The 24,716-nt window shown below is 36.4% G+C and overlaps 1 protein-coding gene across 2 annotated transcripts in view; it reads left to right on the forward strand.

The window, feature by feature from the left end:
• Window positions 1–24,716, forward strand: part of FMN2 (formin 2) — a 176,983-nt gene that overhangs the window by 54,003 nt on the left and 98,264 nt on the right. Inside the window, exons 5-8 of one of the 2 annotated variants that reach the window (XM_031046248.2) lie at window positions 1,415–1,476; window positions 14,536–14,568; window positions 17,694–19,522; window positions 20,556–20,700. In XM_031046248.2, the coding sequence (XP_030902108.2) occupies window positions 1,415–1,476; window positions 14,536–14,568; window positions 17,694–19,522; window positions 20,556–20,700 (2,069 nt within the window). The remainder of the gene's footprint in view (window positions 1–1,414; window positions 1,477–14,535; window positions 14,569–17,693; window positions 19,523–20,555; window positions 20,701–24,716) is intronic. The other variant, XM_034060972.1, reaches the window with a different exon arrangement.

A 24,716-nucleotide genomic window follows, 5' to 3' on the forward strand; every position in this document is an offset into this window, starting at 1 on the left:
TACATGAAAAATAAATATTTGTTATTCTCTGCAATGACTTACTGAAAGACTTTCGAGGGTCATGAATGTCTATTGGGTTGCTATATGCTTGTGTCATTTCCAGCATAACCAAACCAGCAGCCAACAAAAATACAGCACTGTGGAAACAATGCAAGAATGTACAGTCCATGTCTCTCACTGAAATAAATATTAGCACAATCAAGGTTTTGATGTAATTTCATTTGTGCTCAGGTTTGGTTTGAATTGAACAAAGTTCTCAAAGCCTGGTGTTTGTAGAATAGTTGTTATCCAGGGTTTAAAATAAGGCAGTTAATCTAGTTATGGGGTAGAGGAGATTTCTTATGTTTAGATGCTCATTTTCTGGGTAAAATGTGCAGATAAAAGCTCTTAGACCCACTGCTATTATATTCTTCATTGTCACAGCTGAAGATCTATAGTTCTCTTTAAAACCATTTTTCTAGGGCAGATAGTTATTAAGTCTAAGAATGAAAAGATATTCATTAGGAGACTCATCAGTTATTCCAAAGTAGAAAATAATGGAAAAAAATACAACTAGAATGAAGTACTGCTGTTTCATTTTCCAATGTAAATAAGTAATGTGTTCAAAATTCCAAAAGTCACATTAATGCTGGTACTTTGCCCAAAAGAAAGGGTGTAGAATTTAGTACAAAGGTGAAGAATTAGTTTTGTATCCTCAGTTTGAATGTCCCCAGTTCTGGGAAGCTTTGACTTGAACAGTAAGTGCATTGTCCTGAACTATTATCCCTTTGTAAGGCTGGGATGTTGCAGACAGCAAATAATCAAGCCTAGGTTGAAACTGAGATTTCTCAAAATCTGTTTACAATAGTAAGGCCTGTTTTGTTCAAGCATGCTTTTTAAAATATGAGTTAAAGTCTGTATCACTATCTGTCTCATTATGGGCATTTCAGATTTTGATGGCAGGGCAGAGGAGGGCCATTGGCAGATATGAAAAAGGTAGTTCTGCTCATGAATTCTTTTGGCCTTCTGTGAACAGACACAATCCACAGACCTTAAGGACAGAAATACTTCTTAATGAAATTGGATGGGAAGAACAATCATGAGAACCTTCCCCTGACCTTCTGTGGAATGTGCATGATAGAGGCATAACTAACTTTTTCTTTGAATCAGAAATTTTGACAATTAAGGTTGACTTATTTAAAATTTAAGATGATAGCATTTAATGTTGAGTCATAATATATACATTGTAAATTAAGATCAGATATGACTTTATGTATATGACCTGTTGAGTTAATTTTAGATTGATAATTTGGGCAATTAACATTATTTTTTAACTGTACACGGTGTTCATAAAATTCTTAATGTGTATTTCAAAAGATGAATAATTTATATAGATATATGACTTTTAAAATCTGTATCTTCTTTTCAAATTCAGAATTGAAATCTGCTGGCCTAGAAACTGAGAAACAATGCATAGATGGTCCTCAGCTGGTACAGGTAAGATTCTAACAGAAGTGTTTTATTTATAATTTTGTAAAAAAACAGAAAAGCAGTGCTTCAGACATTTTTGCAATAATTTTGTGTACAGAATGTTTCTAGTACAAATATTCTGAAGTGTGGTTTTGATTCTAAATTTCTATTTCGGAATACTTACATGCTGTATAATCTATCTAGGTGCAGAGATTCAAGGTTCCTGCTGCCTAAGGTGATTCTTATTAGATGTTATTTTTCACTCAGCAGTAAGTTAACATTTGGTTCTGGAAGTCTGACAGCATTACTAAGGAATGGTTATATACAACCTGGTTATATCAACTGATCTTCAAAAGTTCATGTGGAATAATAGTTACAGATTTTTTTTTTTCTCTTTCTCCACTGAAGCTTATAGCAGTGGTAGTAAGAGAACAGATTTGCAGTGCTTGACTTCAAAAGGTGATAATGTGTACTGGGACAGTGGAGACCTAGTCTGGGTTGGATTTGTTCAACAGAAACACAGCACTATTTTCACCATTTGTGTTATATTCCTCATTAAATGTAGTGTAGTTTGATGGAGTTGGGGAGCTTCACATTATGTTTCCTCAAAAGACTAGCTTATTTTCTGTGGAAGCTCTCCAATCACAGGTACCAAATTTATCTTTTAATTCTCTTTCTTTTCTTTATTCTTTTTGGTGCAGTTTGGTTTTCTGTGGGTTTGTCTTTTTGGTTTTTGGGGTTTTTTTTTGTTGTGTTTTTTTTTTTTTTTAATGAGTGGAAGGTTCTACCATAACTGCATTGAGCAGCATTTGTAAAAATGGCCAGTGATTTGCTTTTAAAGGAAAAAATAAGGAATGCATGGTGAAATGCATGCTACTAATCTTTAGACTCACAAATTTAATCCAGGTTCAACCAAGTATTTCATGAGGATAAGTGGGGAGAACATGTTTATTACCTTTATGGCTCTTGTCTTGCCAAACAACATCAAAGGAGTTCTTTTCAGGTACCTGAATTCTTTCACCACCATGATTACGAACATCTATAAACTAGGTGTCATTAGTTAAAATATAACAGAATTGTTCTACATTGCAGTATCTGAAGTTTAAAATATATTTGTCCCATGCTATTTGTATATTTCAGCTACCCAGGTTTCAGTAGCAATGCTTTTTAGTATTTCTTGTAAAAATGGACTTTTTCCCGTACTTCCGGAAAGGTATTGCATATAAGGACTGTATTTAATCAGTCTCTAGGATTTTATTTCATTGCAATAAATAACCTATATAAAAGGATTTTTTAGAAATTAGAAATTTAATTAATGGAAAAAGTTTCAAGAATACTCAGGTAATTTACCTGAGGAAAACCTGATTCTTTTGCTATGAGAATGAAGTTTATCCAGCAGCACTAGTGCACTCTTTGGTAGCATGAACAAACTTTTACTTCAGGTTGTGGGTTTTTTGTTATTTTTAAAATTGGCCTATTATGTTGTCCAATTACTGAATTACATTTGCTACTGTTGTTAGAGATCACCATTCCTCTTGCTTGGTGTTGATCTCTTCTCACAGTAATATGAACTCCTTCCACTCTGTACTATTATTCATCATTGAAGAACAGTACTATTTTGAATGCATGATGACCTCACTTGCAGAAAATAATCTCAAATTTTTGCTATGTCATCATCATTCTGGTTTGTTTTGAAAGTCAAAGCAGAAGTTACTTCATTTAAGTAACTGTATGTGGGTAAATATTTTCATGTATTCAAATTTTTTCTGTATAGTCCCAAACAGTTGAGTGTATTTTAGCTACCTATCTGTATCAATCTTTACAATCTACCAATTAAACACATAGAAGGTAGGAGGGTCACACTAACTTTTTGCATCATGTTTGTAGATTAATCATTTACTGCAATCAGATCATTCTTTGTGTTATTCGTACTTTAAAAAAAGTTATGAAGTACTATGAAATATTTCTATTAGACATCTAGCCTCTTTTATTCTTTGTCTAGTTTGTCCATATTTTTTCTTTCTGAAGAAAGCAAGCATTAGCTGAAGTTAGCCAAGTAGATAATTTTACTTTTCTTTTGGTATATGACAAGGAAGAGAGCCCTAGCATATAATTTGAAACTGAGCAACTACCTCTACTTACAGACATCTTCAACTAACTCTACTTGCAGACATCTTCCTTCTTCTTTCCCCAGGAAAAGACATTTTCCACATGCTATTAAAATAATTGGAGAACAATTTAATTAATTAAAATAATATTGACATAGGAACAAATGTAAATGTTACATGTTATTGACTAAAAGAGAATAATTCTAAATTAAAAGTAGAAGTAACACACTTACTTAGAAAGTTGGGTTCTACATTTTCTTGCCACTGGAAGAGGCTTTTTTTATCCTCATTTTCTTACCTTTACAATGTTAGACATAACCTTCCTATTTTGCAGCATAATTTCCTAAAGTTTTAAGACAGTTTTTTCGAGTCCAAGATAGAAGATATTTTTTTTTTTTTTTAGATAACAATGAAAAAAGATAAAGTCTTTGGGGGTGTGCTTGTTTTTAGTGTAGGAAGAAATCATAATAAAAGATGGCAGCCATTTCAAGTCCTGGTTTTGAAATCTCAAAGAGGAGAAACAATGTCTGCTTAGTCTTCCCACTATGAACAGAGAAAGCTCTGCTAGACCTAGCTCCTTTAGTGAAGGAAGAAGAGAAAAACTGAATGTTCTAGTTTAGAAACTCCAGCTTCAAACCTCATGTTTAGATTTGACAGCAGTACTTTTGTGCAAGAGTCAATTTCCTTTTGTTTTGTGCCCCCGATCTTTTTTGCTACCCTTTCATTTTCCCTACCGTTTAACTCAGTTTTCAGGTTTGCTTGATTTTGTTTACATGGTAGATAAAAACAGACTCTTAGCAGAAAGAAGAAGAAAAAAGAAAAAAATCCTATAATTGAAAATGAACACATGAAAACTAGGCTTTGGTGAGTAGTGGGATGTCACAGAACCAAAAACCTAAAGTTGTTTGGAAGTCACTTATATTCTTTGTTTTCTTGAAATTTCTTCCCTCCCTTTTTTTTTTCCTTCTTCTTTTTTTTTTTTTTCAAAAGTTTGTGAAAAGTGTCTAATCTGAGTATCATGCAGATTTAAAAAGAAAGCCCTTATTAGGTTTATTTAAATGTCAGTATCCGGATGTAATGAATTCTTCATGCCATTGACTAAGCCTGGTCTCTGATCCTGTTTCAGGAGATGAAGTTTTGCCAGACTGCTCCAATTTCTAGCAGTTTGGTTATGGGATAGTTTACACTGAGTATTTAACTTATATTTACTGCAGAAAAGATTGCCATAAAAAAAAAAACTTATTCCTGTATCATTTCCGGGTCTGATGTTCACTTTGGTTTGGTTTACCCCATTTAAACCAATGAATAAACCCTCAACAAAAATTATATTGTTTCTTTGAATGCCACGTACTTCAACTGTTAGTAACAGCCAGACCAAATTTGGCACTTGTCAGGCAATGAAGACAGATTTCTACTGCATGATCTGTTGGTGCACTTTCCAACAATTTCATAGGGAAATGATGCTACCCTTAAAAACCTTAAATTACAGGACAAGTTTTACCATGTTGAATACACTTCCCATTTTGAAAACATTATAAATCTGAATCTTGGAATGTCTCCAATGTATTCTCAACTACCACACTTTGCTGGTAATCCCTTAGCCTTTCAGACATTTGAAATGTTCTGATTTTGACTCTTAGCGATACAAGAAAAAAGGTGGCAAAATCCTGTAAGATAAATACATAATGAGTCTATTTAGAAAAAATAAAATATTGGTGAGATTGGGATTTACTTTTCATTATTATAAAATATCATATCTAGACTTTGTGTAGGAAACAGGCACACTGCTCAAAACTCTTCAATGAAATTTCAGAAACATGATTCTTTACAGGTGAATGTAAGAGAAGGGAAATAAATACAAGATTTTTCTGAAATGTGAAATAATTCTACACATATGAAAATAATACTATTAAGAAAAGAGATTTTTAAAACCTATTTTGGTATTACATAGCTTTCATCAAGGTAAGGTAAAGTCTAGATGAGACTGATTAACAATTGTGTTCAAGTGAAGTTGGTGAAAATAGGGAACTCTTCTTTTATGCACTCCCAAACCATTCTATGGCTGTGGCTCTTTTTACACTGCTTCTTTCTATGTGTTCTTCCTTGAGATATCCATTTAGAAAGAGCTAGTGATTCTGGGAACCTGGATCACTCCTCTTCCATCCCTTCATTACTTGGGTTACCTTCTGTAAGGGGGAAGACTTGGAGACACAGTGAGCAGTTCTAAAATAATTCTTTTCCTACAAAACTATATTCAGTTACCTCACTGAGGAAAGAAAGGAGCATAAAAAAGCAAACTTTTTTTTGAAGTTTCCTAAATGAATCAAATGATAGTGAAGTCTATACTTACTGCATTTTTCAAAGGAAATACTATAGCTAACTGATGATCACTGTCTGACAAATAGAACTGGATATATTGTTTTAAGGAGTATCAACGTAAACTTCCTGCAACATCATGCCAGCATACCCTAATCTCAGAAAACACAAAGCTAAAAAATGGAGAGGTATAAATCTGTTTTGTCCTTATCTTGCAAAAAATAAAGCCAAGCTTGCAATTTGTGTTGTGCAGGAGATCGTGTTCTAATTGTATGTCTAACATGAGATATTAGAATTGAGCTATCCGGAAGTGGATGAATGTCAGGAAGCATATGTAGGCATAGTGTTTTCTTGTTAGCCTTGAGAATAAATTATATTTTACTAAAAATGAACAGAAAGGAAACAAAATTTGTGTGAAACAAGAGATGATTGAAACCTGGCAGAGTACTCTGCTGCTGGGGTCATACAAACTGATGATGTGCGGACTACTTTACTCAAGAAATAAAGGGGAGTCTGACTTTTGTCAAACTTCATTCCAGGCCATGATAACTTCAAATCAGGTATGCTCAATTTTTTTTTAATGTTCATATTCATGAAATATAGTTTTTACACTGAAGTTTCCAACTTTATTGTTAGAAATCTGTCTTTGATTCTTAATATTTTAACTTTTCAACTTAAACATAATGCAGTTTTTAGGTTTTTTTTGTGGGTTGTTTTTAGAAAGCCTAATAAGCATTAATAGATTTTTCATGTTCTAGAACTGTAGAGGATGAAGTAATTGAACTTACAATACAAAGTGAGGTTCTCTTAGTTGAGATCTCTACATAATTTAAACAGAGGTTGTTCTAGTTTGTTCTTCTTCCTGTATGACTAGTAATTGAACTTTGTTATTAAAACACTACCTTATGAGAATTCTGGGATTCTTAGGCCCTGAAGGAAGGCTGAGAATGTAAGCAGAAATATTAGAAATGAGGGAAGAATTATTTAGTCTGAAAAACACCATAGAGAAGTCTGCCTACTCAGCCACTAGATGGCAGTTAAGCATTTTTGAAAGGGCTGTGCCGAGGCCCTTGTAAACCATAGGGCGGGGGGCGCGGGGGAGGAATAGGGGGTGTGATCCTGCAGACAGCCTACAGTGAGAATATGAATTAATTATTTTTTTTTTAAAGAGGTCAGAAAGTAGTGTCCTTCTGGTGGGTAATAAAAGTATGCACATTCTGTTGAATCTGACCAAGTATAGTAATTGGAGCATCTCTCAGAGACAGTAAAATGTAAATCAGTGATAACAAAAAAAAAAAAAAGCACAGAATAAAGCAAAAATCTTGAAACATTAGATGTTTAGATAGTTCTGTTCTGTCACTGGTTTTTGGTGTTTATTTTTTTGTTTGTTTGGTTTGGTTTGGGTTTTCTTTGTTTTCGAAAAGGGTGAAAGGAACACATTTGATTTAATCTGTAAATGGCTGTAAAACTTCTGAATGGCTGTAGTGATAATTTAAAAGTTTTACTGCTGAATTCCTATCATTTAAATAGAGGTCGATTTTTTTGTGTGATACAAAATTCATTTCTTCAGCCATAGGCCCGAATCTTTTCCATTTAGTCCTGATGAGAGATTAATAAAAGAAAAAAAAAAAAAAGAGGGAGACAGAACTGCATCAGACATAATTTTGATTGATTAATTGACACGGAGTATAAATCATAAACTCCATATTTAAATAAAAATCAAAAAGGAGTATAGCATGTCAAGCCTGTGTGGTAGAAAAATAAAACCAGTTAATTCTCAGAACAAATGTTAGTATTTTGTATTATATTCAGGCTTCACAATACTTGGATTGACTTCCATTATTTTGCTTGAAGGCAGTATTTGCTTCTTTAAAAGGAACAATATGTTGGTATAATTTTCTTTGGAGTGACAATAGCACATTCTTGCACTCTTCCTCCTGGCCATTGTGAGACTAAAATTTATTTTGTCCTGATCTGTGTTCTTGATGTTGATGTCAAGATGAAGCTTAACTTACATGTTCATTTCAGTTTGAAAGGCTCTTTATTGAGTTCTTCCACTTTGATATGTGGCATGATACCACAATCATAGCTCTGGAATAACATAAAAATCATAGCATAATTTAGGGCTGAATAGACATCGGGAGGTCATGTTGTCCAATCCCTTCTGTACCAGCGCCCTTCTCCAAGCAAGGCTAGCTCGGATGTTTGGTTGCTTTTCTCAGGGCTTTCCTCACCTCTGAGGATGGGTATGTAGTAATATTAATACTAATTTTTGCTTTGCCTAGTTAGTGGTAAAATGGTAAGTCTTGCTATGTTTCTGATGTGTTGTTTTGACAACAGCTTGGAGAGATAAAAATGCATGCTTTGAAGCACATTTATTTCCCATGACTTACCTCCAAGTCAAATACTATGTGTTTTCAAGCTTTGGTTAAAATTCTCAAGAATTGCGTTCAAGTGATTTACCTAGTTTCACTACTTCTGTATCATTAAATTTTATGAGAATATGGCAGAGCATAACAAATATTTGCATCTTGTAATTATAATTAACATTCTGCATTTTTCCTTTTTAAACATGCTGTAAACTTGGCCAAAACCAGACAGACTTTTTTGTCATTTTAGGTACAACAAGTAGCACCTACCTCCAGGTTCAGGCAATAATAATTCTGTTATGTCTGAACAGTGTGTTTGCAAATTCTATGCAGTGAAAGCTAATTTAGGATTTATAGAGTTCCCTTTCTTCTTTCTTTGATGGGAAAGCAAGGAGAAATGAGAGTAAAACTGAGGAATTTCTTTATTTTAACCCGAATTACATTCTGGTGGTACTTAAGATCTTGCCTATACTGTAAGAGACTTTCTTCTTTTTTCTCAGAAGATGAATTTTTTTATGGGATAGGGCTTGGATAGGAAGAATTGCTTCTTTTCTGTCTGCGTGTGTGTCATATGTTTCTTGTCTTGCCTTTTACAGCAAGCTTCTTGTAAAATCCTAGTAGAGCACTGTCATTTCTCTGAAGGAGAAGTGAACAGAAATGCATGATAGGCATACGTTTGTTGAAAATACAGTTTTAAATTGTTTCCCATTTTCTCCTCTGACTCCTCATTCTTTTTACTTGTGAAAATAGGTAAATTGAGATAGCGTTCATTTCATCTATGTGCTCCTGGTCAGAGCAAAATTTATAACAGATCTGTATTTATTAATAGATACAATACAGTTGATTTTCTTAAATGCTCTTTCTAAAATTGGCATTCTATTTCAGATGAAAATCTATAAATTCCTCTTCTTCCAGAACGTGGTTTAAATTGGAAGCTTGATTATTTACATATGTAATTCCTCTCACCTTTTGGAGAGAAATGAAAACAAAGAGGTTTTGTGTACTCATTGGTACCCTTCTGTATTTGTTTACAGAAAGTATTTTAGGTACTAAAATATTTACCTACCTTCCAAACTTTTTAGAAGAACTCCATAGAAATTGAACAGATGAAGAAGTCACTTTAAATACAAGAGAGCAGCATGAAAAAGTGTGTGTATAAATTTATGTGCATGTGTGTGCATGCATGTGTATATACAAACATACACATACAGATGCACATTCCGTAAATGTATTCAAAGAATATCTGGTCACTGAAATAAAATTTCTTCTTGTGACATTCCTACCAGAACAAACTGATCTCAATTTTCAAGTTGGGTTAGCCTATTTGAGGGACCTTATCGAATCAAAAGTGGACCAAGTTGTAAAGATTAAATTATTTATTTTCTCTCAGCATTAAAGATCAGGTGCTACCTTAGAGTGGTGTAGATTTTGAAAATTTCTACAGGACCTTGTGTGTAGAAGAGATATAAGAAATATTTTTCTCAGTAAGAAATGAATATTTCTTTGACCAGAAAAATATCAAAAAATATTTTAAAAGAAAACCCACACAAATCCAAACAAACCAAAATAAAGAAAAAATCCAACTGTAAGCATAGAATCATAGAATAGGGTTGGAAAGGACCTTAAGATCATTAAGTTCCAACCCCCCTGCCATGGGCAGGGACACCTCACACTAAACCATGTCACCCAGGGCTCTGTTCAACCTGGCCTTGAACATTGCCAGGGATGGAGCATTCACAACTTCCCCGTGTAACCTATTCCAGTGCCTCACCACCCTTACACTAAAGAACTTCCTTATATTCAGTCTAAATTTCCCCTGTTTAAGTTTTAACCCATTACCCCTTGTCCTGTCACTACAGTCCCTGATGAAGAGTTACTCCTTAGCATCCATATAGCCCCCCTTCAGATACTGAAAGGCTGCTATGAGGTCTCCAAGCAGCCTTCTCTTCTCCAGGCTGAACAGCCCCAACTTTCTCACCCTGTCTTCATATGGGAGGTGCTCCAGCCCCCCGATTATCCTTGTGGCCCTCCTCTGGACTTGTTCCAACAGTTCCATTGTCATACCTGAATGAGAATTTAAAAGTAAAGCTGAGAAGAATTTCTACTCTTTGGATACAAAACCATCTAGCTGCTTTAACTTCTACTTACAATCAGATCAAAAGGCAGTTTTTATTATGCTGTCCATTTTACATCAGTATAAGTAAAACCAATAAAACCATTTATTTTCTGTATTTTTAAGTACATGTTTTTCTTCTTATTTGTTCCTTACAGAATAAGCACAAAACTACTGACAAAAGTTAGCTTTCATATTCCTGAATATGTAATTACTTCTTTTTCATTATTAAACTTCTCCTGAAGAGATAAATAATTTCTTTCTAATGTTCATGATACCAAAAAGTCTTGCTTAACCTTTGAAAACATAAAACTTATCCTTGATGATTTGATTGTGATTGGTTTTGCTCAATGTTCTCTCATGCAAAATGATAGTTTTGCTTTTAATATAGCATTCATACCTTCAAAGAATTTGAGAAGCTGACTGACCTCCAGCCCTTTGCTTTCAGCATGTTCATGGATATATTTGTGAAGTCTCTGATTCCATTTCTCTAAACTTTTTCTGTTGTGAGTAGTAGGCTCATATTTCAGGGCAGTGAAGACTATTCATCCCTTTCCACAGAGATTTATTCCTACTGTGGATATTTTTTGTTGCTTATTCCCTGTTGGAAGCCTGAAATAAAAGCAACATGTGAACCTCCCATTTTGTGGTTTGGCTGAACTCCTGGTTAAAAAGGGCAAGTACTGTGTAGAAACATCATACTCTGGACAGTTGCTTATCAGGATGTGTCAAAGTTCACCTGCAAACTCATTAGCTTTTTATGTTCTCCAGTACTGGAGATTAAAAGCATTACACGTCCTTCAAATTTAGATTATTAATGTTGACATTTTAGGTAGTAGGATCCTTACTATTATTTCTAGCAGAAAAATTAGTATAGTTTCTGTATATAAAGAACACAGAAATAATAATAGAATGAGACAGTTTACATGAGACTAATTCTCAGGATGCTGGTGAATCTCAAGTTGAATCAAAAATCAAGAAAAAGCCTGGTATGAAAAACCTCAAGTCCTTTCTCTCCAGTATGTGAATGTGGTATGTTCAAGACATACCAGATTTTATTTTGTGTTTTAACAGAATGAGAATGGTGCTTGCCTTGGCCTGGATACACAGGAAAACTACCCAAACCATTTAGACTCATAGTTAAAATATTTTAGGACAAAGGCAGATAACACAAGAAAGGTGATTCATCACATGATAGTCATTTCAATAATCAGTCAAATACTGAGCAGAAAAAAAAAAATCCAGAACAGTTTTTTATCCCAGTTTAAGGAAATCTTGGACTCTTCAGGTACCCATTGCCCTTTGGATTGCTGGTGTAGGTGGCTAGGTTTTATTATCTTTTCATCTGCTGAAAGACCTCAATGCAGCTAATTCTACTCCAGCAGCATTTGCAATCCACAGCAGAACACCTAAAAAGACATCAAAAATAGGCAAGATAAGGTTATATTAAATAAAGGTCAACCTCTTTCTATTTTCTTTCTATGCCCATTCTCATTTACTTACTTGTTTTACACTACATGAATGATAGAACAGTTAAACCACCTTCTGGGCTAAATGAAGTTATGTGATGGGGTAAGCGTTTTTGAAGTCTGTATTGTTCAATTGTTTACTGCTTCATGCTTCTCTAATAAGGTTATTTCTTTTTATGCTAAGCGACAAATCTTCAAAACTTGGGGGAGGGAACTGTTGGGTTTTTTTGTTGGTTGTATTTTTTTTAAATAAAACAGGTCTAAAATTTTCTGGCTGAAAAATGCTACTTGTGCAAGCTAAAAGTAATATTATGTAAGACGATGTGTAATTATACTTGTCTGCTGTGTAGCTTCTAGGGTGGTCAGTGGTTCTGTGAGTTCATTTTATCTTGTCTTGTTTGCAGTCTACAAACATTCTTTTGAGCTCCCTATTGTAGCAGAACTTGGGGATAACCTAAGGTTATGTTTCAGCTTAGTTAAGAGTCTTGCATCTCAGAGAGAAAACTTTCAATCTTTCAAATTTTTATTTTTTACTAAAATGGGAACTGTAAAAAAAAAAAACTGGAATCTTATCCTTTGAAATGTTCTTAGCTCAGAAATAAAGTATTCAAAGTGTTTAGGAGCAGAAGTTTCAAGAAATTCAATCTGCTTTCTTCTGACTTCCAGTTTTACAAGCTGGTATTTGTAATGTGTGCAGCTTTCTTCAAAGGTCCATGCTCCCTGCTTATCCTATGTTTGTTTATTGGAACTATCTGGATTGCCATGATTATTGATTTCTGTAGTTAGTGGGGCTTTTTCTGCTGTTGGTTTTGGTTTGTTTGTTTGTTTTGCCAGCTATGATAGATTATGGCAAAACCTCTCTTGGTGATTAGACTTGTCCTGGATCTTCAGCTTAGGAAGAGCTATACAGTCCCAATGCCAGCACAATACAGGCTGATGCAATCCATCTGTTGTAGTATGTCACTGAGTGAGAGATTAGCTTGCATCCACCAAAATTAAGTTGATCACTTCAGGCAGAGCAGAGCACTGCACTGTTTCTGTTTCAGGGCTTGTTTGTTTAGTGCTATCCTGGGGAGCTTTGCATCATGTTTCCTTGTGATTGTAGGAAGAAACGTGGACTGTTGCGAAAACCTATATCCTTTGTCCCCATACATGCACCTGCAGTATAATAAAAGCTTCAATCTTTATCATTTGAGGGAGAAACTGGTATCCAATGCTAATTCTACTTCTCAAGCAGTTCTTCCTGGTATTATTGGCAAGCTTGTCAGTTTTTGACTCAGCTTCTGCTGATGTAAAACTAAAATGCTGTAATAGCCTTTGAGGATTAAGTGAAATGTGAGAATTAATTAGATGGATGTTATTTTGTTGGAATGCAAACCGAGTGTCCATTACTACATTTGAGAATTGCTATAGCATTAAAAATACTTATTAAAAAGTTGTCTCTCCTGTTTTTAAGGCTGTTAAATGAGACAGTTTTAGAGAGAGAAATCTGAATAGAGATCATATTTCTCTGACTGAATTAAATTCTTGCTGTGGCTCTATTTTGTGCCATTCAGTGAACGTGCTCATTTGAAAGTGTTTCACTTTCAGTGGAAGAGAGGCATTTATTAACAGAGCAGTTGGAAAGATCATCCTTCCAAGTAATTGGACTCTGCTAGTACCACCAGGTGTTGACTTACTAGACCTGAGGGATCTTATTTTGCCATCTTAATCCTGTTTAATTGTATGGTTCTATTTCCTATGTGTGCTTGCAGTCAGGTAGTAGCATAGACTCTGATTCATGACTGCTGATGTAGACACACTAAAAGATTAAGTTTAAAAAAAAAAAAACAACAAGCAACCAAGAAGTATAATCCTATCGTCTAAATACAAATTCCATCCAGAGAGGAAACTTCATGACACTGACAACTTACTGAAAATGATCGAAATGCTGATGCAACTTGTTGGCTTGTAGTAGTATAAAGCATGAATTTCTAAAACTAAATTGTAATATGTCTTTATTTTTCAAGTGTTCCAAAATTACCAGTAAGAGCTGTCATTCTGTTTGTTTTCAGAAAAGACACATTATAGCTGTTCATAAAGCACAGAATAGCGGATATGAGTTGAGATGGATATAGATAAATATATAATATAGACACATATATGTGCATGTATGTACATACAGACTGGGGATAACTTTCATAGATGTGTGGGGGTTTTTTACATGGAAATTTTCTTATAAAAGGGTCTGTAGTTTTCAGTCACTCATCTGAGAAACTAGGATGTCAGACTTGGTAGAGAAGGTAGATGCAGTCAGTTTTTACATGTTTGAGGATCCTGGGCATGTTCTATCTATACAGATAAGCTTTATGCTGGACATCTGATGTGTTCATGTGGAAAATATGACAAGATTGGAATGAATTCGATGCATCTTACAGGCTTTTGGTACATGTGCAAATCCAAGTGTACAAACTTTACCCAGCAAAGCAAGCGTTCTCCAATCAGTTAGATACTGTACACATACAAGCCTATGAGTGCAACACAGGCCAGCAGTCCCAGATTGAGCATCCAACTCACTGCACATAGAACATGTAAAACCTGTTTGAGAAATATTGGGCACTGTTCTATAGCCACACACATCTGGATTTCTTTTTTCCTGCTCACATCTTTCACACTCAAGTCACGTGGATAAAGCAAGGCTTAAGCTTCCACCTTTCTTTCTTTCTTTACAGAAAGAAGACTGTTCCACAGTACCTGGGTCCTGGGTAAGAACTCTAGGCAAGACAGAGTTCCCTCATATCTCTTTTAAACCCTGTAGGTTTCTGCTGTGGAATTGTCCTCTGGATTAAAAATCAACCTTCTTTTCATCATGTCAACTTTTTTTTAATCTGAGTATTCTGGTTCTTATCAACAGCTTTTGACTGTCTTTTACATGTATGAAAAACTAAGTCTTCCCTGCTTATTCTTCTAAGAAAACTGCAATTTTCATTTTGGATTGGACTTACATATTTTAGATTTGCTTCCTTGTTGAGGAGAGTGGAAATGTGCTGTGTCTTATGTTTGCTTGATACAGCCCTTTCTGATCTAGAGGAAGACTTTAAATTTCTTGCTAGGGTAAAGGCAGAAATCTAATTAAACTAGTCTGAGGACATCCTGGAACTCAGAATAAAAAGTATCTAAAATAATTACTGAAGCACAAAGGTACAGAGGGGCTTTGGCTTGATTTTGGTTTATTTTGAAAATTAATTTTAAGTATGTAATTTCCTCTGGATAAATATGCCTGTATTCACAGCAAGTCTTATTTGTTCTTAATATGCTGTTTCTGTAAAATCCTGGATATATTTGTGAGATACATATATGTATATATATATACATATATAAATATATGTAGGTAACAATAGCAAGTCATCAGGTTGTTTGAAAGCCATGTCTCAAGGGCAGCAGAAAAATTGTTTCTTAGAGCATGGGGTAAAAAGACTCTTTTAATTCAATCAAGACATCTTTTGTCCTGATCACCTATTCTTCTAAACTTTAAAAATTGCAACTTCTTTTGAAATAGATTTTATGATCTTCAGGGTATTTGTTTTGTTAAATAGTAAATACTGGGATTTTCCTGTAGTTCAGGTAGAAATTCAGGGCTCAGGATTTAACTTTTTCTTGTGAACAGTTGAATCCAGTCACCTAAGTAGATGAATTTTTGAACAGTAAAACAAATTAAAACAAATCTCTTCAGTACCATTTAATATTGTGTCTAATCCTGTTGGATTCAGTTTGTTTGTGACAGGAATTAATTTTTCCATTCAGATACAACTGGTAACCTGTATCTGACATTAAACCCTTGGCAGTGTTCTTACAGTGGGAGCTTAGGAAAGTTACAGTCTGGAGAAGCCGGATTTGCTCTCAAATAACTGAAGACTGGTGTGTGACCTTAATAACCCTCTGAACACTTTTCCTTTGATAATGTCGCCTTTTGAAAAACTGATAGGCCTTACTGTATTTGCAGGTGACTGGTAAGGGGGATAAGAGCAGATGAAACAGGGATAATGGACAATAGAATATGCTTTCTTCTTTATAATTAAGTTCTTCAACAAAACTGTTGCTGCTAGAAAGTATTGAGGTATTAAAGGAAAATGAGTGGACTGAAGCATGAGTAGCCTGTAATGCATGTCTTTTACAGCCCTTTTTCTTTGTTATAATGCTGTTTGTTAAAATATGTCTGCTGTGTTAATTCCTTCACTGTTATTTGAAAAACATTTTTTCGTCAAAGTTTGGTAGGGAGACCTAGTTGTATTGCGTAACTTTTGGTTCAAAGTGCTGTTCAACAATGTAGGGGTTTGTAAGTTTTTATAAAGGTGTGAAAGTTAACAATATTTGGTTTAAATGTAGTAGTTGCTGGTTTACTTCTGGGATTGCTTTAGTACAGCTGGGAAACTCTAAGGTAAAGACAAAGCTGAAATTCTGTGTTTGAAAATCAATTCTATGCAGAAACAATTTTTAAAGTATTAATGTACATATATTTCACTAATAGTCCCCAGCTAGAAGTTACAACTTCATTTTCCAGAAAGAAAAATTACTTTTAAATGTTTCATATGTCAAAGGATGAGATGAAAAACATCATTTTCCAGAAACAAAACAAGGCAATTAGTGTATCAGATATTTTATGTTTATTTGTAGGCTTCTTTAGAGGACCTGTAAAATCTGAATATTTGAAAGATTTTCATTGAAGTAAGCCTACAGTCTCATCCATGAAGCTTATGAATTTATGAAAGAGAACAAAAAGGCATTGAATTGTTTTGCTGTAACTTGGGAAACATTGTATAACAAAATTAATCTAAATTCTTGAAGTGCTGACCAATATTTCAAATTTAAAGAAAGAAAAAAATTCTAAAAAGTAAATGCATGAAGCTAGAAAATAATTTCTTTATGACAAGATTTTTGTATTGTAAAATCACACCTGGTCTTACCTGCTGTTCTTTTGGACCAGGTTGGGTTTTTTGGGTATCTTTTGATAAAAGTACAAGGCCATTAAATTTAGTATAGCTTGCAACTGATATTTCTTTAAAAACGTGGAGATTACTGTACCATTTAAGCTTAATGGCTCCTCTACTCAGTCTACAGCAGGCAGGATCAGATGCTTCAGAGAAAGATATAAAATTGTGGAAACTGTCAAATACTGAATAACCATTCCAGACAGGAAGCTTTTCTAACATTACTCACAGTCTGTCAACTTGGCAGAGGAGTTTCAAATCTTGGGTGGGAGGAAAGTTCTCCCTCAGTTTTGTCTTGATTTTCCTTTTCAAGTATGGTGACTGGTGGAAAGCATTACTTTGTTCTGAGATTAGCTGGTTTTTTGAGAAGTGAACATTTGTTACATTCTGCATTCCTAATCTGAACTGTATCATTAAGGTGTATGTTGAAACCCAGCAGTTAGAAGTAGTTGAGTCTCTTACTGCACAGTTCATCCTTTTGAAGAAACACTTAACATATTTTCAGTTAAGAGAATTAAAGCAATGCAGTGCCTCTCCCTCTGCCGTGTCTGCATGCATATCCATGTGTACAGAAACACTTGCAATACTTGTGCTCAGTGGTTGGTTTTCTTGGCCAGAGTATGTAGAGGATGGGTCGCTGCTGATTTTTTTGTTTTGCCAAATATAATTACAGCCTAAATCATGCTCATAGTGACTAAGGTAGCTTCATATTGAAGCTCATCATTTTTCTAGGCTATCTTCTTCCTCTGTAAGATGCAGCTAGCCGAAACGATACCTCTGTCTTGTCATAACTGGGTTATTTTTGAACCTCTGGAATATCAGTATTCTGGATCTAAATTTAAAATTTTTATATAGTGATGACTGTTACCTGGTTTATGCTTCTTACTTATTTTCTTTCAAAGGATGATTTTGATGTGAAATCTGAGGAGCGTGCCAGTGTTATCCAGCAACTTGAGCAAACTATTGAGGATCTGAGGACCAAAATTGCAGAACTAGAGAAACAGTTCCCTGCTGCAGAGTTACAGGTTGCTGGGAGGGAGCACGAAAAGGAGTACACACATGCAGTCTGCAGGGACCTCAGCAGTGTGACTCTTCAAACAAATGAAGAGGAGGTTTTACCCAGGACTGTGTCACAAGCAAGATCTGTACAGACGTCACCAACGGAGGGTTATTTAACGCACACAATGCCTTCAGCCAATGCACTGCCACAGCCACCCCCACCACCACACTTAGAAGGGGGCAAAAGTGAAGGGCCAACTCAGAAACCAACAGCTCTAGAACTACAGCCCACATTTTGTTCTGAAATCTCAATTCTGTCACCGAAGCTAATCTTGATGCCACTGGATGCAAGCCAATCAGTACAGAGTATGCCACAGTCACCTCTTCCAGGACCCAAAGTTAATTTGTCTCTTGCATTTAAAGGAGAGGCTGAAATGCCAGCTTCCCATCAACCTCTAAGTACTGTAGATGTGACTTACAGTGAACATCCCTGTCCTTTGCCCCTGGAGTCCACATGTAGCATTCCCCCATCGCTGCAAGCACCTGAACCAGCTGTAACCCTGCCTGGAGCACATGGCCCTTCCCTTGTCACTTCCATGTCCATGGCAGGAGTACCACCCCCACCACCCCTGCCCGGCTCAGGACTCCTTCCTGCTGTCTCAGAAGTGCCACACCTGGACCACTCTCTGCCAGGGGTGATGATCCCACCACCCCCGCCTCCTCCTCCACCTTTGCCAAGCGGGGAAATACCGATGCTGCCTCCAGCCCCTCCTCTCCCATGTGCTGCAGTCCCACCACCACCTCCACCACCACCTTTGCCCAGAGTCTCATCCCCTCTGCCTGGTTCCGGCATCGCCCCTCCCCCTCCACCACCTCTACCTGGGGCTGGTGTCCCTCCACCACCTCCTCCTCTGCCTGGCCTGGGAATGACATTCCCACCCCCAGCACCACCTCTGCCTGGGGCTGGTGTCCCTCCACCACCCCCTCCTCTGCCTGGCCTGGGAATGACATTCCCACCCCCAGCACCACCTCTGCCTGGGGCTGGTGTCCCTCCACCACCTCCTCCTCTGCCTGGCCTGGGAATGACATTCCCACCCCCAGCACCACCTCTGCCTGGAGTAGGACTGCCACCACCTCCCCCACCTCTGCCTGGTGGGGGCATCCCAGCCCCTCCTCCTCCACCACCTCTGCCTGGTGCTGGTGTCCCTCCTCCACCCCCTCCACCACCTCTGCCTGGTGCTGGTGTCCCTCCTCCACCACCTCTGCCTGGTGCTGGTGTTCCTCCTCCACCACCTCTGCCTGGTGCTGGTGTCCCTCCTCCACCACCTCTGCCTGGTGCAGGTGTCCCTCCTCCACCACCTCTGCCTGGTGCAGGTGTCCCTCCTCCACCACCTCTGCCTGGTGCAGGTGTTCCTCCTCCACCACCTCTGCCTGGTGCAGGTGTCCCTCCTCCACCGCCTCTGCCTGGTGCAGGTGTCCCTCCACCACCCCCTCTTTTGCCTGGGTTGGGGATGCCACCTCCAGCCCCACCACCTTTACCTGGAGGAGCACCAGCCCAGGGCAGCACCTACCCAGCAGTCCCACAAGGCTGTGGTTTTCTTCCTCCTCTGTTACCATCTGGTTTATTTGCAATGGGGATGACTCAGGAGAAAGGGAGCAGGAAACATGTGATAGAGCCTTCTCGGCCAATGAAGCCTCTTTATTGGACAAGAATTCAGCTACACAGTAAAAGGTAAGTCAGAGTTGTGTAGGGAGTGATGTTTTTAATTTATGGCTGTCCTGGTGGTGTGTGTTACAAGCAGTTCTTTATTTAGTGTTAGGCAGGTCTTTTAAGAGAACCTCAGTGCAAATAGGATTTTATCTGTAGTTCTATATGTGAGTGGGATACCTGTACTATTATCTGTACAGGAAAGCTCTTTGAGGGTAGTGTTCTCAGCTGTCCTTTGGGGTTACATACTATGCATTGATTGGAGACCCAGGGGTGAATGTATACCGTTAAGCATTCCATGAGATGGTTTTTAAAAAGTCCATATTTGTGTTTCCCTGCAAATTTCAAGATGCTGTCGGTCTCTCTGGAGCAGTTTGCAAGTTTTGTAGCCTCTTCCCTCTAGATGAATGTATGCTGAATACAGTTTGTCCTTCTCTCTCCTTTCTCCAGTGACCGAGAAATACTTTATTTTTATTTTTTTTACCCTTCATCTTGCACACTCATCAGACAGCTTCAAATGGCAGTTTATTTTCATGGCACCATAAAGCTATTCTGATAACTGTTACTTTGATATACTTGATTTTGGTGGTTGATGCTTTTTGCTTGTAAAATATTGCTCTTGATCATGAAAAAAAAAAGTTTCCTTCTCAATCTTTTCTTTATGTCTCTGAGTGCTGATTGTAAAACCATTTTGCTGTTCTCTAATGTTGAATTTCTCTTTATTTTCAAGTTCTTGCCACTGTCACACAAGTGGCCTGCAGATAACTATTTCTACTTCTTTGTGTACATGTCTGTGTTTCATAGCCTGTATGCAGCCTATTTATATTCCTGTGTACGTAAAGTAGATGAATATCAATGACCCTGACCACTGTCATTTATGAATAAAGCAGCAATGAAAGAAGTACGGGGGAAAATCAACAATATATCTTCTCAAAATGCTGCTAGTAGAAATTAGGCAACAGCTTTTAAATTGCTGCTATTTTATTTTCTTCATTCCTCCATTTATGATCTTATTTAGTTTGACATTGCCCTACATAGGTCTTTTGCTTAACTTTAGAGATTCTAGTGCTTCACTTGTGTGGGAAAAAATTGAAGAACCTTCCATAGATTATCATGAGTTTGAAGAACTGTTTTCTAAAACAGCTGTTAAAGAGAGGAAGAAACCCATTTCGGACACCATTACAAAAACGAAGACTAAACAAGTGAGTACTCATTTAATTTCAGATCTTTTCTAGGCTAGTTTTTTCATAAGGACAGATTTTTGCATGCAGCTGAGATGAATTTTGCTTGGTGTGAAATTCTAAATGTATACATATACGCACACTGCGTAGAAATGTAAGAAAAGTAGAGAATGTAGTGTGCGTTTCAAAGCTACATTTGTTAAAGACTGAAGTTTCTCTTATAAATTACTTGTAAGTATGGATTCCCTTAAGAAAATATTTGCTTTATCCACTTTAAAATTAATAAAAATAAAACTAAAATAGGTGTATATGACACTTTGAAATTGACTGTGCATGTGTGATGAGTAGTATGCAAACTATTCTGATTAATTTATAGAGTGGCGTATGAATTACCATGACTTCAGAGAAAAAAAATATGCTTAAGAGTCTAAGTCCTAATGTTATACCGGTTGTAACACTTCTAAGTTTGTATTGTGCTTATATATAAATTAATATGAAGTTTATGCATACAGTAACTGAGAAGCACATTTTGGAAAATCCAACATTAACCAAACTGCTTTGTTTTTCTTGACATTGAATGGTATACAACAAAATAAAAATAGGAAGCATATTTTAAATGTAGAAATTTAAACCCTGGGGAAAGAAATTTGAACCTGAATGTTTGCACGACTAGAGAGCTGTAATGTTCTTTGTGTGAAAACTGAACTATGGTGTTGTGATAAGTAATTTGCAATTAAACTTTCAGGCTATAGAAGAAAATATTCTTATGTAGAATCCCAAACAGCAGTTAAAGTTGTTGTTTCATCTCATCTTCACATCCCTGTACTTAGTTCAAAGCTAGGTTGTTCTTTGCATCATATTTTACCATACAGGGTATATTTTCTACATTGGATATACAGTGGGATTCTTCAAGCCTCCATGCAGTAGATGTTATGTTTTAATATGACCTCTCCATCTAGTAGTTCTGGAGATCTTGCCCTCCCCAGACACAATTTGATCAGTAATATAAACATGCAGGTGCTCTCTATTGTGCTGGCTACTTGTTGCATGCAACAGCACTGGTAGTAAAGTTAGGATCATTATCCTAAGGTGCTATTGGGCTGAATGGGAAGGACAGTCAAGTCACTTGGGTGACTGTTCATCACATACATGTGTGCTGTGCTAGGCTGTACTTACTGGGATAGGAGAAAAGATAACGGTGCTGCTCCTACCTTGCTGTCCTGTAATAAATCTCCAAAGTGCAAGACCTTTGCTCTTCTTGAAAAAGCCCCTTTTAATGGCTATTCTTAACTAAATAAGTGTGATAGTTCTTTAAGGAAAAAAAGAAGTGCAAACATATAGCTGATGCTTTGCCTGTGAACAGTTGATCCCCTTGCATTTCATGAGGTTTGGTGATGCAAGTGTCTAAACAGAATAGAAATGATAGCTGTTTAATTTTGTAATATAAACAGTGGTTAAAGACTGGCAGTGATTATGAATAAATATTAGATATGGATTTTAATACTAAGAGTATTTATTTTTCTTGCAGTGCCAAAAATTTAGATACATTGTCAATAAATAAATAAAATGTAGAGAAAACAAAATGAAAATGATTGATTGTTTTTAACTTCTTTGAAAAGAACAAGTTGTTTATGATAAAAATTTTCATACAGAAGTTTAAAGGAATTTAAGTGGTGCCATCATCTAGAACAAACATTCATTTAGGCCACCTAAATTGACAGAAGAGAATCTCTTGTGTTTTTCCCTCTGTCTGATCAAAGGAATGCACTGCTCTCCAAAAGAGAAATTGCCTAGTGGAGAAGTCTGATTTGTTGAACTGTAGTATCTGGGGGGAATAAATCAACAAAACAGATAATTGCCAACTTTCATTAGAACTGCAATTACATATATCACATATTGCAGACGTAAAAGTTAAATGCTCATGTGTGCAAATCTAGTTTGGGTTTTTCATGGTACTGACGTGAGACAACTGAAGTAGAACAGCTTCACAAATATATTCTATGTATGCTCTCTCAGCAGTTTGGAATGCAGGCTTTCATTTTTTAAATTCTCCTTGTTTATACCACAGTAAACACTTGGATAACAAAGTCCATCTATGTTTAGCAGAAGAACAGTTACTTGTGGAAAACATGGCTGTAATTCCAAAAGTATGGTTTTATAGAAAGCACCAAGTGCCCTTTAAGTGGTTACTGACTTATATGGCTTCAGTGATAGTAAGGGGTGTTGTAAAGATCTTACAAATGGTGTTTTTGTAGTGATTTTTACAGGGATTTGTTATGCAAAGCAGATGTGCTCTGTCACCTGTTGAGCTAAGGAAGAACATTGTATGGAGCAGAACAAGGACCTGCAAAGCTCACTCTGCTGCTTTCCAGAAATGCTTTAGTCTGGCAATTGGATTTCCTCCTTGCATTGATGTGCGGATGTTCTGAGTGAATGTATTGTTTAGGTGGATTGGATGTAAAATACTAGCTGCGCTGGAAATAGTAGTCAGGAAAAAATGCTCAGATATCTTTCAAATGCATAAAATATTTAGTACTCTACATAAACATCTGATTTCAATAACACAATGTTTTTATTGTAACCTGAAATAAAAATGTATTTACAGAGGAGGTCATATGGCAGGAAAATTCTAGCTAATCTGAAGAAAGATTTCATAGTTTTGGGATGTTTTAGTGAGTGAAAGATTAATTATTTTAGAATACAATGCTGTTCTGCACACAGCTGTTTATGCCACAGAACATATGCATGTGTTTTCTGGTGTATATATATAGATATGCATGATGTAATTCCTTCTAAATGATGACACATTTTTAAGTGGTAAAGTTACCTATATTATTTGGGGTTGGTTGGAGGGTAGGAGGTATTGAGTTAACAACTGGGTTAATTTCACCCTACCCAAGTATTGGTTCAAATTATTTTTCCCTTTGCAAATAACTTAATACAATATAAATCAATAATGGTTAAAAAAATAATCTATATTGCACCTAGCACTGAATGAAGGCCACATTAAAATCCATCTCAGAACTTTAAAGAAAGAGAAAAAATTAAATGTTAATATCTGTTTCTGAATGCAGCTGATTTTATTCCTACACTCATTGGTGCTACAGCAAAAGCTGTGATTTATTTTGCTCTGTTAATATGTCTATATCAAATTCTCAGCTGCTCTAAATGTGTGCAGGCTCAGTCAATGAGAATGCCTACTAAATCTTCAAAGAAAATCCTTTATGGGCTATATTATAGGTGGGGCTGCCATTTCTACCTATTAAAGTGCTCTGGCTTTCATTATAACTAGCTGTTGTTATAACTTTGCCAAAATTTAGCTCTTTAGGCTGCAAGTTTTGTTGGGTTGGTTTCCTCCCTCCGCTCCTCCCAACATTGGGTGTCTCCTTCATTTTGCCAATGTTAATAAAGAAAACAAAGTCTGGTTTTGCTCATGTCCTTGTAGTTTCATAGATTTTAATTATGGGATTTTTTTTCAGATACATCTCTTGTTGGTTGCATAAAGGGTTTCTTAAATTTTGCCACTCTACAGGCGATATCTCAGTTCCTGTTCTTTAGGAGAGACTTGTATAATTTCTAGAATCATAGAATAGTTAGGGTTGGAAAGGACCTTAACATCATCTAGTTCTAACCCCCCTGCCATGCTCAGGGACACCTCACACTAAATTCTAATTCTGAAGATTTTTTTCCTAGCCTTGTATTAGCAGGTTGGAAAACAGGGGCCAAGGGGAGAGAGGCAATGGAAGATCAAGATGAGTAACTGGGGAGGGAGTGAAGAACCGAGGAGATGTGACAGGTGGAAATACATAACAAAATAGGTCTGATTTTGTGTCACCTATTATTCTGTCTAAAGTAATTTCTGTCAAACTTGTGATCCTGTGGTATTCTTGACCTGGACCTTTTAAAAAATAGTGGATCTCATAAAACCTACAGAGCTTGACCCCAGCTCATTTGTGGAGTGTCTTGTTCAGCTATGCCGTGTCGTTTTGGTTATATGGCTGATAGTATTTTTCTTAGGACCCTTTCTGTAACTAGCA

This window comes from Melopsittacus undulatus, chromosome 3 (assembly GCF_012275295.1).
Source record: "Melopsittacus undulatus isolate bMelUnd1 chromosome 3, bMelUnd1.mat.Z, whole genome shotgun sequence".
Taxonomy (NCBI): domain Eukaryota; kingdom Metazoa; phylum Chordata; class Aves; order Psittaciformes; family Psittaculidae; genus Melopsittacus; species Melopsittacus undulatus.